The following is a 16,834-nucleotide window of genomic DNA, read 5'->3' as shown; positions in this document are numbered from 1 at the left end:
TTTTAACTCATCTTAAGTGTGCAGCACCAAACAACAATCACTTTCCTTCTATAAGCCGATTTATCATTATTCAGGGGTGACAAGCTGCAGAAACCTCAATATAGTTTCATCACATCAAATTCATGTTACCTATCCTGCTTACACTACATGATTATCACTGTGTTAACTATCTGCTAGATAAAGTAAATTAATTCACCTGGTCACCAATTTAACTTGGGCTGATAAACGACATTATTGAATATTGTCATAATTTTTAAATTTGTGACAATATAATGCAAATGATTGTTCTGTTGATTTGTGTCACATATCAAGACCACGTTTTAAAGATTTGGCCTTTATTTAATCATTTTCTTGTACAAGCTTTTTCATCTGTGGCTAGTTAACATGTATACAGTAGAAAAGATTGCATTTGATTATAGCCCACACAAGCACAAAATTGATACATTTCTTAAAAAGAAACTTAAAGACATAACAGATTTTTCAGTCTGGCAAAGCATGCTGCAGTCTGTGCAGATGAAGCAGAGACTCTGGTACCAGTGACCTCCTCTCCAGTAGACAGTGAGAATGGACGAGCTTGATCAGAAAAAGGGGATCAATATGCCAGTTAGACAGTGTTTTGGTTTCCAACCAAATGGACAACACGGCAAACTTGTTTAATTAGCAAACTTGTTTAGTGTTACATAAAATAAAAATAAATAAAATCTCAACTCGGTGTAACTTCTTTAATTTAAATTCACTGGGCAAGTGTCACGATCAGTCCCTTCCATGTCTTGTGTTTTGTTCCATGTCTTGTGTTTTGTTCCATTCCATAGTTTTGTTTTGTCCTCACATTGATTGCTTACACCTGTCGCTCATTTCTAGTTTTGGGAATTTCATGTATTTAAACCCTCTTGTGTGCCTTGGTCATGGCTGTTAATTGTTTCATTGATGTTTGACTGTTTGAAGGTTGTTTCTTTGTACTTCATGCCTTTGTGTTTCCCAGTCCTGAGTGTTCCCTTGTCTTAGTTATAGCCTGTTTCCCTAGTTTGCCTTCGTGTGTTTTTGCTTTGTAATGTATCCCAGTACTCTCCGTGTCGGCTCTATGACCCCGGACCGTATAAACGACTCTGATTTTGGATTTGCACAGATGCTTTATTCAGAAAAACATGAGTATATACAGATGGCAAAGCAGATGAGTTAGTGGAAATATGTAAATTATATAGCAAGTGCGACATATTCAGACATGATAGAATAGGCAGTATCAAAAACGATACAGTTTATCACTACAAGTCTATAAGGATAGACTGTTTACAAAAAAGGGAGTCACAGTGTAGGAAATTCTAACAAGAGGGATGTTCCAGCAGTAAACATACAGATAAATTAATATTCCATAATGACAGTAGGGATGGGTGTTACGTGGCACTGAGAAGTGAATGTTGATAATGAGACAATTTCATCATTATCAGGAGGCCTGATTCATACTGGAAACAGTAGAGGATCACAGACCACATACATTTACTCATTATTTCTGGTAAGAACATTTCTGGTAATTGATCAAGTTGTACTCTGTCATAATTGTAAGTTGCTTTGGATAAAAGCATCAGCTAAATGCCATAAATGGAAATTTAAGTGATGAGTTCTGGTTTCAGCTCTATGATCAGTAAATACTGTATATGACTTAAGAACACAGAAGAATACACTTCATTTATCCCAGAGTAGAATGTTCCCTGACTAGGAATTGAGCCCTGTTCATAGGGACTTACTTGAACTTACAGTACTGATATACCTGAAACTATTTGCGGTCAACTTCATGATATATTTTTCCATTAACAACAAAACTATATTTTACACACTCATGACAACCTATTAAAAGTACATTAACATCACCAGATTTCAAAGCGCTTGTCCGAGATGAAGAGCTGTCTGTCTGTAATTCTGTTGTTGAAGAGTCTGTAAAATCAAAACAGGCTTTTAAATTTTAAACTCAAATAAATACAGCCTTATTTTACATGTCTAAACACACACACACACACAGTTACCTCACAGTGTGAATATTGTTGTTGGTGGAGACAGTATCATAGATCCTCTTTGCTGACACGTCAGTGATGTCATTGTGACTGAGGCTGAAATTAGATGGATTATTGTTACCACATTGTTCAGGATTCCCAAACACACCTCCCTCTACTAAATCACAATGTAATAGTATAAGAACCTGTAGGTTTACATTTCAATGAATTAAATGAATTAATGAATGAATAAACAAATGATTGAATTAGCAAATGGATGAATAAGCAAAGAAATAAATAGTATATTTGTGTCAGTGGACCTGAGCCATTAATGGAAAGATAATTATGCACTTTGACATTTTAAAGGACACATCATAAACAAAATGTCATTTTGTTCAGTTCTCATATACATGACTTGTTATTGTATCCATCAGGCATGACACTGAAACATGATGTGTCTGTTTTGTTATATTTCTCTTTTTATAGAGAACATGTGATTCTACAAGCTGTTCAGATTTGCTACAGAGGTCCATCCTGCCCAGTATAGACAGTGATCAGTGATCCAGGCAGCCATTGAGAGAGGTTGTCATTACCAAATAAAATCCTCTAGAAAATCAGGCTTTTTTTGGGGTTTGTTTTTGTAATCTTTACAAAACACACAGTTCTTGAAGGAGCACAGGATATGACTGAATGAACAAAGTTACATTTATATAGATCCTTTCAAGGAACACACGATGGTTTACAATGAACACACACAGCTTCTACATTCAGTCACATGCTGGATATTGTGTTAAATTGTTAAAAAAAAAAAAGAGTAGAATGTGTCTCCTTTAAACATTTGTTATATCTGTGTTAGTGTTCACTGTGGACTCAACATCAGACTCTCTACACATCCCTCCTCCCGCTTGTCCACTCACTCCAGGATGTGGGCTTTGTGCAGGTGTGGGAACAGCATCTGCAGGCAGTGGTCAGTGAGCTGACAGTGGCTGAGGTCCAGTTCTGACAGCCCTTCAGAATGTTCCAGAAACAGCGCCAGTGACCTACAGGTCTGCTGGTCCAGCCGGGTCTGACTGAGGTCCACCATCTCACCCAGGGCCCGGGAGAGAGCCACAGCGCGTCTCACACACTCCAACTCAGTCCCCACACGGACAAGTGACAGAAACTGGAGCAGCGTGGCTTTACTGCAGCTGAACACACACAACATTCACCAACATGTTAAAAATTAACTAAAAATAACACTACTTACACACATTTTGTTTCATAGTACAGAATTCTTTCCCCTTTTCCAGAATGTTTCCCTAGTTTGTGTGGTGTTGTGAGTCAGTGGCTTACTGCAGCGTGACTGTATGTAAAATAGGGAAGAGTTGCTCCACTCCAGGTTCCTCTATCTCACAGTCGTGTAGAGTGAGCTGTGTGTGCGTGTGAGCTCTCTGGATGACCATGGAGACAACTCTGCAGTCCTCAGTGCTCAGAGTCAGTGTGTGTGTCTGTGTGTCTGCTGTCAGGTCCATAGCAGAGCTGCAGGAGAAGTCCAGTCTGTGCTGCAGAGCAGAGAGCAGATCTGCTGCTGCTGCCCCCTGCTGGAGTTCAGAGACACTGCAGCAGTGGAGCAGCCTCAGCAACAGCAGCCTGTCAACACTGAGAAAACAAAATACACAACCACACACACACACACACACACACACACACACACACACACACACACACACACACACACAGTTAATTTCAGATAAATATGAATATTTGACCTAAATTTACCAGTTTCCGCCAGAAGTCATTTTATTCTGTTATAACGCAGTCCACAACAAATAAATTTCTAACGAATAAGCATACATCAAATAATCAATGTCCTCTAGATTCAGTCCAAACACACCTATCTGACTCAGGACTCTCAATAAAATAAATTTATTGGTCAAAATGATGACCGAGAACCTCTTTACACACCTATATCACACACCTTCAATATAACATTATATAGAGCAATTATGTCTGTTGGCCCCAAAGTCTGATGGACTGTGAGAAAAGTTCAAACCTGAGCCTGGAGACGTGTTTGAACAGAGGTAAAATGCTCCCTAGCTCCCCCTCTGGTATGGAGGTGAACAGCAGGCTGAGAGAGACTGCTGTGCAGTGCTGGAGGGTGAAGCGCAGGGCAGCACAGTGGACAGAGTCCAGCTCTCTGCTGTTCAGGTTGATGCAGTTCTTTGCTGAACTCAACAAGCTGGACACACAATGAGCAGAGCCAGTCTGATAGATCTCTCTGATGATGGACAGTACAAAGCTGGAGCTCAGTCTGCGGAGAAGACACACACACACACACACACACACACACACACACACACACAATTACTAAGTCTAATGTTGTGCAGTATAATTAAAGTGATTGGACTGATACGTTGGACATCATTGTTTTCTTTCACCTTCTGATCTGAAGTCTGGCCAGTACAGGCAGAAGGTCTCTGGGGTTTTGCTGCTTAATGCTGCTCTTCCTAAAGTCCACAGTAACAGTTTGATACTGCAGGAAATAGTGAATCACTTCCCAGTTCAGAGTGCAGGAAGTCAGTTCTCCGCCCACTTTCTGCAGGAAGCAGCGAGTAAGCTCCTCCTCCTGAGCTTCATACACCACTACAACCAGATGCTGGAGAGTCTCTTTACTCAACCTGCACATACACATAATAAAATGACATTATAAACTGATACTTTTTAAAAAAAATAATAACTGACAAACTATCCACACAGACCTGATGGTCAGAGGGCCCTGGTGACACAGTAGGACAGTGAGAGACTGGGCCTCCATCTTGTACTCAGTCAGGTTCAGACACTGGACATGCCAGAGTCTCAGGAGAGAAGCCAAGCTGCTCAGGACCCTGGACAGCGCCCCCTCTGTCTGCTGTGTGCTGCTCAGGATGAGTGAAAGCTCCTCAACAGTCACTGTAGCAGGAGATCTCACTGCCCCCAGAGCTCGTACCATTCTCACCACCACACCACCACTCAGCCTGCAGAAAAAACACCATTTATAGGGTTTAATATTCTCACCACCACACCACCACTCAGCCTGCAGAAAAAACACCATGTATAGGGTTTAATATTCTCACCACCACGCCACCACTCAGCCTGCAGAAAAAACACCATTTATAGGGTTTAATATTCTTAGTTAATTCAGTCTGCACTGCAAAGTAACAAAGTCATGAAGAAATGAGTTTGAGGAATTAAAAAGTAGATCTAATTAATTTAAAAGTAAACAAGATGATTCAGAATATCATTATTAAATAGTATAATTAATGTAACGTGCCTGAGTGTGTGCAGGTGTGTGATGTGTGTGAAGAGAAGCCGGGCTCCTCTGAGAGAGAAGGCTCGTGGGTTTAGAGTGAGGTTGAGTGTGGATGCTGACAGCCCCATCACTCTCCCCACAGCTCTGCAGCTGGAAGTGGGTAACTCTCCTCCCAGAGAGAGGGTGAAGCCCAGGGCCTGGAGCAGAGGAGACACCTGCTGTGTCTGCTCTCTGGACCAGAGCTCTTTACACAGAGACGGGACACACTGCTCAGCACCACTGAAACTGCAAACAAAATCGCTTATAAACAACACAAACAAGGAAACATGTATAATCAGTATTTGGATCAGTAGGTGTTTGAAAAAAGGCACAAAATCTTTTTAACCCAAGGGTCATTCAGTAGCATTACACTAATTAAGTTAAATTAAAAATACAATATACACTTCAAAACATTACTGTGAAACATGAACCACAAAATATCAAGTTCAAACCTCAGCTGGGAGATGTAGGGCAGACACTGAAGGAAACTCCTCACTTCACTCTCTTCATCTGACCAGCCTCTCAACTCTACTGGTTTCTTCCCTGTTTGGAGTTTCAGCACTTCTAGGAAGAGGGAGGTCTTTCTCTCTGAGAGGTCTATGTACCAGACTGCAGGAGCTGACTGGTAAACTGGCTGTAATGCTGGAAGGACACTCCTGCCTGTTTGAGTCTCATAGTCCTTCACTTGTGAGAACAGATCCAGCAGGAAATCACACTGATTTTTAGAACTGTCATTCTCATCATGTCCATCTAAAGGGAAGGTTGTGTAGCTGCACACTGATGTCAGCAGCTTAGTGAAACTCTCCCCTGTAGCTGCATCACACTCTGCTGCTGCAACAGTCAGCTTCAGCAGAAACTCTAATCCAGATCTTCTCTTGTGTAAATTATAATAAAAAGGATGCTCAAACCTGTTGGAATACAAAGAGTCAATAAGAGACATTTAACAAAAATAAAACAATAAAAAAGCAGAAACCTAATTAATAACAAAGTAAAAACAGACAGTGGCCAAGCTCACATTAACTGTCAATCAGCTTCAACCAGCTCAATCATACAACCCTGCAGGTAGAACAGCTCAAACTGAAGTGGCACAAATTAATTCAACTGGCGGTGTACAGCAGGTGTGAACACAATGTATACAATGATTGTTCTCCACCCATAATGCATCCTACTGGAGAAAGTTTGTTTCTTCAGCTTCATTGACTAAGAAATTGAATGCCAAATGATATTATACATTTCATGATTTCATGTTTTACATTTGTTTTTTTCGCTTGACCATTTAACACGGGATATGATGCCTGTAAAGATGAGGGTGAAGTGCTGGAGGTCAAAGGTCACTGCGCTCAGCTCCACTACACTGAAGAGCACTACTACACTCCACTATAGTGATGCCTAACTATGTGTTCCTTTCTGTTGCTTCTGTTCGTTTCCGCCCCTTGTTCCAGTTTTCCCCACCCTTGATTTGTCTCATCTGTTTCTTTTCTGATTTGATTGCTCTGTGTATTTATACCTCGTGTTTCTGTGTCTTCATCTCTTGGTTTTTTGGGCTGTCTTCACCCTTTTTGTTTGAGTAGTGATGGACAGAGGAAACCATTGCAGTGCTTGAAATGGCCTACTACATACTACTGAAATACTGATAGGGCCACCAAACCAGTACGCTGTATGCAGTATGAGAATAAAATACATTTTTCTAGTATGAGAAAGATACCCAAATGACGTCCTACTCCAGCCTAATATTCCAGTACGCGACCAGAGCTCTTTGTAGCGTACTGCATCCCGTATGCAACGGTGGCAGGAAATCTTTCACAAGTGGGCGGAACCTTCATACGTTCACATGACTTCGTAGCATGGTTTGCATTTGGTGCATAAAGGACACTACACTGCATACTGCTTTGGGGACCAGTATACAGTAAACACTATGTAGTAGGCTATGTTTGGGGCTTCTTCCTGACAGTGTTGGTAAAAGATTTGAAACATTGGAGCATTGAAAGGCGATGCCAAAACAGTGACCCCTGGTGGTTTTTGAAAATTATAGCAGTCATAATTTCAAAACTGTGAAGTACAGCAAAGTATACAACACGCCACCATTTTCATATTTCATTTAAAAAATCTGATGATCATTAATGATGTTTAGTTGTTAACGTTCTACAATAAAATGTTGAAAATAATTGTTTCCCTTTTTATGCGAAAATGTAATACAATAAAATGCTGCAAACTGCACTGGGAGACAACGGGTTGACATGTTCTGAAAGTTTTGTGACGTTTCTTCCCCCTTTTGGCTTCCATATTTTCCAGAAAATTTCAAGTTTTGGAGTAAAAGGATTTCACCCCTTATAGCTAGCAAGTTATAGGACAGTGCTAAACCTAACCAACAGTCCCACCACTATCCAGTCATTAGTCACATGGTAATAGTAACTATCATACAAGCTTCAGTACACTGTGTTGAATCAATGTGCTTTGCAATAGTGATATGAGCTTTGATGCCTCAGTATCCAACATCCCGTCACTACACTGGAGTTCTACTGTATGTATTCTTGCCCTGCCTGTTCGTTTTCCATATTGTTCCCTGTTCCCATGTTCTTAACCTCTTACTGAATAAATGTTGCTGCTGTTAATTCTTTGTAAACTATAATTTATAATTTGTCAATAAATCATGATGTAGTCTTATTTGGAACACACAAGCTTAAAAGGTGCTACTGTCAGTCCAATATCAGTGATTTTGGTGGGCTCGTTTGATACAGTTAAGGAGCTGTTATAATGTTAGTATGGAAATTAGATGTAGTTCCACATCACACAGTTATTCATGAAGCAATATAAATGACATGTGATAAACAAGGAGTTTATACAGAGCTTTTGCATAAGGGTGCTCGGTCTTGTGAACCAATTGGTTAGAACTTGGACGTGTTTTGTGGTTGGTTTGTCTTGCTTATTTGTTTGATTTTATTGATAGGTATGTATCCATTTTATAAAACAGGCCAGGTAGAGGGTTAAAAACAGAAATTAACATACAGATACAGACCAACAAATCACTGACATGATAGTAAAAATAAAGTACATTCAAGATCCCCATGTCAGTCCACAGAGCTCCATGAGAATAATCTGAGAACAGTCAATTCCTAAATAAATGAAGGGCCATAAATGTGGTGATACTGGTAGAGCTCCTTTCTTAAATCCACATACATTACTAGTAAGAGGTTTGTCATGTCTGCCTGTGACGGCTCCTCCTTTTACCAGCAGAGGTCGCCAATTTCTGAATAGCGACTAACTGTCACACACTTGTCTATTACTGACCCTATTAAGGGTATTTAAACCCCTCACGCTTAAAGGTGTGAAGTCTAAGACACTACGACATTAAACCTGCACTTGCTTCTATGCTTTATCTGGCTCTCCTTTGTGGCACTTATCTGATACATGTTTGAGGTAAATTCATAAAAAAATTACTTCTCAGAACTTTTTCAGATCACGTTACTACGGAGATTTGATGGCTTGTTTATTCATTTTACCCTCCTCAACAAACACTTAATCTCTAATGTAGTGATTTATATATACTGTAAAGTAAGGTTAATTTATTAGGTTCATTCAAACCTTACTTCTGATTTAGTATCTGAATGTGGAGTTGGCCAAACATTTAGAATCCTGAACTCATACCAAATGCAAATCAAGATTTCATTCACACATCTAACCTGCACCATCTGCTGATCACTCACAGAGACCAACTCACAAAAACAAAGACCAGCTAAAATCTCATTAACATGCAAAACAAACAGGTTCAAACTTAAACGTTACTCCTGTAATAAAATCTTCTCACTCACCTCAGCTGGGAGATGTAGGGCAGACACTGAAGGAAACTCCTCACTTCACTCTCTTCATCTGACCAGTCCCACAGCTCTACTGGTTTCTTTGCTGTTTGGAGTTTCAGCACTTCTAGGAAGAGGGAGGTCTTTCTCTCTGAGAGGTTTATGTTCCAGACTGCAGGAGCTGACTGGTAAACTGGCTGTAATGCTGGAAGGACACTCCTGCCTGTTTGAGTCTCATAGTCCTTCACTTCTGAGTACAGATCCAGCAGGAAATCACACTGTAAAGTTCCAAAGTGCATATCATCTGAAAAAGGGAAGGTTGTGTAGCTGCACACAGATGTCAGCAGCTTAGTGAAACTCTCTCCTGTAGCTGCATCACACTCTGCTGCTGCAACAGTCAGCTTCAGCAGGAACTCCACTGCTTCCATTTTATATTCCTTATCATCATAATCAAATTCACTAAACCTGTTGGAAAACAGAGTGTCACAGAACAGAGATTGAAAATAAAATAAAACAGGGACCCTGAAATGACACCTTAACCCACATAAATTGGGGAAATAGTCAATTTTTATTAACCCTCAATCAGCTTCAACCAGCTCTATCATACAACCATGCAGGTAGAACAGATCAAGCTGAAGTGGCACAAATGAACTGAATTGGTGGTGTACAGCAGGTGTTAACGCAATGAAAATAATGATTGTTCTCCTACACCCATAATGCATCCTACTGGAGAAAGTTTGTTTCTTCAATTTAATTGACTAAGAAATTGAATGCAAAATGATATACATTTCATGATTTCATGTTTTACATTTGTTTTTATCACTTGACCGTTTAACACAGGACATGATGCCTTTAAAGATGAGGGTGAAATGCTGGAGGTCAAAGGTCACTGCGCTCAGCTCCACTACACTGAAGAGCACTACTACACTCCACTATAGTGATGCCTAACTATGTGTTCCTTTCTGTTGGTTCTGTTCGTTTCCGCCCCTTGTTCCAGTTTTCCCCACCCTTGATTTGTCTCATCTGTTTCTTTTCTGATTTGATTGCTCTGTGTATTTATACCTCGTGTTTCTGTGTCTTCATCTCTTGTTTTTTTGGGCTGTCTTCACCCTTTTTGTTTGAGTAGTGATGGACAGAGGAAACCATTGCAGTGCTTGAAATGGCCTACTACATACTACTGAAATACTGATAGGGCCACCAAACCAGTACGCTGTATGCAGTATGAGAATAAAATACATTTTTCTAGTATGAGAAAGATACCCAAATGACGTCCTACTCCAGCCTAATATTCCAGTACGCGACCAGAGCTCTTTGTAGCGTATTGCATCCAATAGGCAACAGTGGCAGAAAATCTTTCACAAGTGGGCGGAACCTTCATACGTTCACATGACTTCGTAGTATGGTTTGCATCTGGTGCATACTGGATACTAAACTGCATACTGCTTTGGGGACCAGTATACAGTATACACTATGCAGTAGGCTACGTTTGGGGCTTCTTCCTGACAGTGTTGGTAAAAGATTTTAAACATTGGAGCATTGAAAGGCGATGCCAAAACAGTGACCCCTGGTGGTCTTTGAAAATTATAGCAGTCATAATTTCAAAACTGTGAAGTACAGGAAAGTATACAACACAACACCATTTTCATATTTCATTTAAAAAATCTGATGATCATTAATGATGTTTAGTTGTTAACGTTCTACAATAAAATGTTGAAAATAATTGTTTCCCTTTTTATGTGAAAATGGAATACAATAAAATGCTGTAAACTGCACTGGGAGACAACAGGTTGACATGTTCTGAAAGTTTTGTGACGTTTCTTCACCCTTTTGGCTTCCATATTTCCCAGAAAATTTCAAGTTTTGTAGTAAAAGGATTTCACCCCCTTATAGCTAGCAAGTTATAGGACAGTGCTAAACCTAACAAACAGTCCCACCACTATCCAGTCATTAGTCACATGGTAATAGTAACTATCATACAAGCTTCAGTACACTGTGTTGAATCAATGTGCTTTGCAATAGTGATATGAGCTTTGATGCCTCAGTATCCAACATCCCGTCACTACACTGGAGTTCTACTGTATGTATTCTTGCCCTGCCTGTTCGTTTTCCATATTGTTCTCTGTTCCCGTGTTCTTAATCTGTTTTTATTAGTTTTACATCCGTGTTTCCCTTCCTGGTTTTCCTCACTTTGTTTTTTGTTTATCATGCTTTCTGGAAATCTGCTCTTGGATTATGTTTCTGTTTTTCCTAATAAACAAAGTTCAACAACACACTTGTGTCTTGCCCTGCCTCTCTCATTGTGACAGCTAATCTCAAGGTCAAACCATTAGCTTCATTGAGAGATGCACCTATATTTAACAATACCAAGTATGCACACAGAGTTTCTAATTACATTCACATGTCTACATATAAGGACATTTTTCTGGACATCTGAATATTTTCAAAAATTTGATTTTTTAAAAAGGTGGGTTTAAATGATACAGCACAACAAAAACCATGCCAACTACAGACAACTAGCAATCCTTGAATTAGAATAACTTAATATTTCTCTATGTGGGCAAAATAATAATATGATTCTTAGTCCACGTTATATTTAGGCTCCATGCATATATATATATATATATATCTTTTATTTAAAAATGAAAACATTGTCTTTTTCACCATTAGTCACTTTGAAACCATTTAAGCCTAGTAAACTCCATTTAAAATGACCTTAAAGTGTTTTAATGAGGAGTTCCTCCAAGTGCGAACTTGTATCAGTTTTCGCTGTAATGGCTGCAAGTAATAAGTTACGATATGCATAATAAATGCTAAATTTAATGGAATAAATGAATAACAAATATGAGGTTGCAATGTGATTTTAAAGGTGGTTTAGACTATTGTGTTCAAGTCTGTTTCCAATCCTGGCAGGTCCTGTGTGACTGGGGTTGGAGCTTCACTCAAACAGACCTTTTACATCTTGTTCTGGATTATAATCTGGCTAGTGGAATTCAGTGCCCTTTCTCCACTGGGAGAAAATGATTTTACCATTTTATGTGAGATCATCCTGAGCAGACCATTCACAAATCAGAACAGTTTCCTGTGGCTACAGTGAGGACCTCAGCTGATACTGGCATATTCACCCACTGCTTTGATATGCTCATCTCACAGATGTCACAACAAAACCCCAGAATATCTACAATGTAGATGAGACAGGATGTGACTGGTCCATGACGAATCCTGTAAGATTATGTACCGGAGTACAGGTGGAAGTGGGAGGGAACAGAACCGTCTGCATCACTGGGAATGTTGCAGTTCTTGGTGTCAAGGTTGTTGGAGAAGATGGTGCTTTTAGACTATTTCATAAATCTCTTCCTTAAAGAATCCACTCAGTTCTCAGACTGAACTTCCCACAGGGTTTTAATATTTGATGGTCAAATCTCCAATGTGTTCCAGGGACTTGGGGCTTTTTTTCATTTTTTAACACTTAACCTCTTACTGAATAAATGCTGCTGCTGTTAATTCCTTGTAAACTATTGTCAGGAATGGCTGTCATCCTGCCGTCCCTGTTGTCATGGTTTCCGTGTCGTCTGTTTTCCTGCGCTCCCTGCTTCCATGCCTTGGTTTCGTTTTCTCCACCCCTCATTTGATTGCTTGCACCTGTCCCTCATTTCTACCTTTGGTTCATGTATTTAAACCCTGTTGTGTGCCTTGGTTGGGGCTGTTCATTGATCGTTATATATGTTTATTCTAATGGTTGTTTCTTTGTACTCCGTGCCTTCGTGTTATCCTAGCCTCTGTGTTTCCTGCTCTGTTATAGCCTGCTTCTCCTGTGTGCTTTTGTGTGTTTCGTTCTCGTCACTGTTTGTGTTTAATTACTCGTGTATTCTAGCCCTTGTCTCGTTTGTCATGTATCCCCGTGCTCTCCATGTTGGCTCAATGACCCTGAACTGTTAGAACGACTCTGATTCTGGATTTGCCCCTATTAAATCTCGCTCTTCTCCGCACGTGTGTCCGCCTCCTTACCGCTCAACATTACAACTATACTTTATAATTTGTCAGTAAATCATGATGTAGTCTTATTTGGAACACACAAGCTTAAAACGTGCTACTGTACCAATTAAGCCGATGCCAGAATTTTGACTTACTTCATAAAATATCTATTTTAAATTATAAAATGGACATTTTACAATATAATAAATACATTTTCAAATTAGAGATTAATCATTCCTTTGCCTAACAGAGATCCATTTTAAATCAGCCCAATATCAATTCAATATGGAAAATGCCTGAAAAACATTTTTTGGGGCTCATTGGATACAGTTAATGAGCTGTTATATTAGTATGGAAATTAGATGTAGTTCCCCATCACACAGTTATTCTTGAAGTAATATATATGACATGTGATAAAGAACAGTCAGTTGAGACTGAGAACAGTCAATTCCTAAATAATTAAAGTGCCATAAATGTGAAACTGGTAGAGCTTCTCTCTTAAATCAGAGATTCACTAGTAAACCATTGAGGTTTATTGTCATGTAGGCCTGTGACGTTTCCTCCTTTCACCAGCAGAGGGCGCCAATTCCTGAATAGCGCCCAATTGTTGCTCATTTGTTGTCTATTACTGACCCTATTAAGGGTATTTAAACCCCTCAATCTTAGATGTGAAGTATTAGACACTAAGACATCAAACGTACACTTGATATTGTACTTTATCTGACTCTCCTTTGTGACACATATCTGATACATGTTTGAGATAGATTCGTAAAAAATTATTTATCAGACCTTTTTCAGATCACTTTACTGCTGAGATTTGATGGCTTGTTTATTAATTTTACCTTCCTCAGCAAACACTTAATCTCTACTGTAGTGATTTATATATACTTTGAAGTGAGGTTAATTTATTAGGTTCATTCAATCCTTATTTCTGATTTAGTATCTGAATGTGGAATTGGTCAAACCTTTAGAATCCTGAACTCATACTAAATGCAAATCAACATTTCATTCACACATCTAACCTCCACCATCTGCTGATCACTCACAGAGACCAACTCACAAAAACAAAGACCAGTTAAAATCTCATTAACATGCAAAACAAACAGATTCAAACTTAAACGTCACCCCTGTAATACTTATAAAAGCTTCTCACTCACCTCAGCTGGGAGATGTAGGGCAGACACTGAAGGAAACTCCTCACTTCACTCTCTTCATATGACCAGTCATTAAGCTCCACTGGTTTCTTCACTGTTTGGAGTTTCAGCACTTCTAGGAAGAGGGAGGTCTTTCTCTCTAAGAGGTCTATTTTCCAGACTGCAGGAGCTGACTGGTAAACTGGCTGTAATGCTGGAAGGACACTCCTGCCTGTTTGAGTCTCATAGGTCTTCACTTCTGAGTACAGATCCAGCAGGAAATCACACTGATAAGCACTCTTAGAATATAAAGGGAAGGTTGTGTAGCTGCACACAGATGTCAGCAGCTTAGTGAAACTCTCTCCGGTAGCTGCATCACACTCTGCTGCTGCAACATTCAGCTTCAGCAGAAACTTCATTATAGATCTTCTCTTTTCTTTATTATAATGACCAGGACGCTCAAACCTGTTGGAATGCAAAGAGTCAATAAGAGAGATTTAACAAAAATAAAACAATAAAAAAGCAGAAACCTAAGCAATAACAAAGTAAAAACAGACAGTGGCCGAGCTCACATTAACCCTCAATCAGCTTCAACCAGCTCAATCACACAACTATGCAGGTAGAGCAGCTCAAACTGAAGTGGCACAAATGAACTGAACTGGTGGTGTACAGCAGGTATAAACACAATGAAAATAATGATTGTTCTCCTACACCCATAATGCATCCTACTGGAGAAAGTTTATTTCTTCAATTTAATTGACTAAGAAATTGAACACAAAATGATATTATACATTTCATGATTTCATGTTTTACATTTGTTTTTATCGCTTGACCGTTTAACACGGGATATGATGCCTGTAAAGATGAGGGTGAAGTGCTGGAGGTCAAAGGTCACTGCGCTCAGCTCCACTACACTGAAGAGCACTACTACACTCCACTATAGTGATGCCTAACTATGTGTTCCTTTCTGTTGGTTCTGTTCGTTTCCGCCCCTTGTTCCAGTTTTCCCCACCCTTGATTTGTCTCATCTGTTTCTTTTCTGATTTGATTGCTCTGTGTATTTATACCTCGTGTTTCTGTGTCTTCATCTCTTGTTTTTTTGGGCTGTCTTCACCCTTTTTGTTTGAGTGGTGACGGACAGAGGAAACCATTGCAGTGCTTGAAATGGCCTACTACATAATACTGAAATACTGATAGGGCCACCAAACCAGTACGCTGTATGCAGTATGAGAATAAAACACATTTTTCTAGTATGAGAAAGATACCCAAATGACGTCCTACTCCAGCCTAATATTCCAGTACGCGACCAGAGCTCTTTGTAGCGTACTGCATCCCGTATGCAACGGAAACAGGAAATCTTTCACAAGTGGGCGGAACCTTCATACGTTCACATGACTTCGTAGCATGGTTTGCATTTGGTGCATACTGGATACTATACAGCATACTGCTTTGGGGACCAGTATACAGTATACACTATGTAGTAGGCTACGTTTGGAGCTTCTTCCTGACAGTGTTGGTAAAAGATTTGAAACATTGGAGCATTGAAAGCCGATGCCAAAACAGTGACCCCTGGTGGTCTTTGAAAATTATAGCAGTCATAACTTCAGAACTGTGAAGTACAGGAAAGTATACAACACGACACCATTTTCATATTTCATTTAAAAAATCTGATGATCATTAATGATGTTTAGTTGTTAACGTTCTACAATAAAATGTTGAAAATAATTGTTTCCCTTTTTATGTGAAAATGGAATACAATAAAATACTGCAAACTGCACTGGGAGGCAACAGGTTGACATGTTCTGAAAGTTTTGTGACGTTTCTTCCCCTTTTTGGCTTCCATATTTGCCTGAAAATTTCAAGTTTTGTAGTAAAAGGATTTCACCCCCTTATAGCTAGCAAGTTATAGGACAGTGCTAAACCTAACAAACAGTCCCACCACTATCCAGTCATTAGTCACATGGTAATAGTAACTATCATACAAGCTTCAGTACACTGTGTTGAATCAATGTGCTTTGCAATAGTGATATGAGCTTTGATGCCTCAGTATCCAACATCCCGTCACTACACTGGAGTTCTGCTGTATGTATTCTTGCCCTGCCTGTTCGTTTTCCATATTGTTCTCTGTTCCCGTGTTCTTAATCTGTTTTTTATTACTTTTACCTCCGTGTTTCCCTTCCTGGTTATCCTCGCTTTGTTTTTTGTTTATCATGCATTCTGGAAATCTGCACTTGGATTATGTTTCTGTTTTTCCTAATAAACAAAGTTCAACAACACACTTGTGTCTTGCCCTGCCGCTCTCATTGTGACAGCTAATCTCAAGGTCAAAACATTAGCTTCACTGAGAGATGCACCTATATTTAACAATACCAAGTATGCACACAGAGTTTCTAATTACATTCACATGTCTACATATAAGGACATTTTTCAGGACATCTGAATATTTTCAAAAATTAGATTTTTTAAAAAGGTGGGTTTAAATGATACAGCACAAAAAAAGCATGCCGACTACAAGCAATAAGCAATCTTTGAATGAGAATAACATAATATTTCTGTGTGTGGGTAAAATAATAATATGATGCTTAGTCTACGTTATATTTGGGCTCCATGCATGCAAATATATCTTTTATTTAAAAATTAACA

At 39.3% G+C, this 16,834-nt stretch overlaps 1 protein-coding gene across 1 annotated transcript in view; it reads right to left on the bottom strand.

The window, feature by feature from the left end:
• Positions 1–1,110: 1,110 nt before the first annotated feature.
• Positions 1,111–16,834, bottom strand: part of LOC113569091 (uncharacterized) — a 207,949-nt gene continuing 192,225 nt past the window's right edge. The window contains exons 35-45 of the mRNA XM_081714267.1: positions 14,216–14,656; positions 9,102–9,551; positions 5,745–6,200; positions 5,275–5,538; positions 4,724–4,978; positions 4,403–4,642; positions 4,018–4,275; positions 3,318–3,623; positions 2,903–3,172; positions 2,019–2,102; positions 1,111–1,929 (exon numbers count right to left, since the gene is read on the bottom strand). Coding sequence (XP_081570393.1) covers positions 1,863–1,929; positions 2,019–2,102; positions 2,903–3,172; positions 3,318–3,623; positions 4,018–4,275; positions 4,403–4,642; positions 4,724–4,978; positions 5,275–5,538; positions 5,745–6,200; positions 9,102–9,551; positions 14,216–14,656 — 3,091 coding nt within the window. The 3' untranslated portion in view covers positions 1,111–1,862. The remainder of the gene's footprint in view (positions 1,930–2,018; positions 2,103–2,902; positions 3,173–3,317; positions 3,624–4,017; positions 4,276–4,402; positions 4,643–4,723; positions 4,979–5,274; positions 5,539–5,744; positions 6,201–9,101; positions 9,552–14,215; positions 14,657–16,834) is intronic.

This window comes from Electrophorus electricus, chromosome 5 (assembly GCF_041902795.1).
Source record: "Electrophorus electricus isolate QZ-2024a chromosome 5, ASM4190279v1, whole genome shotgun sequence".
NCBI classification, from domain to species: Eukaryota; Metazoa; Chordata; class Actinopteri; order Gymnotiformes; family Gymnotidae; genus Electrophorus; species Electrophorus electricus.
This window is presented reverse-complemented; position numbering and strand designations above follow the sequence as displayed.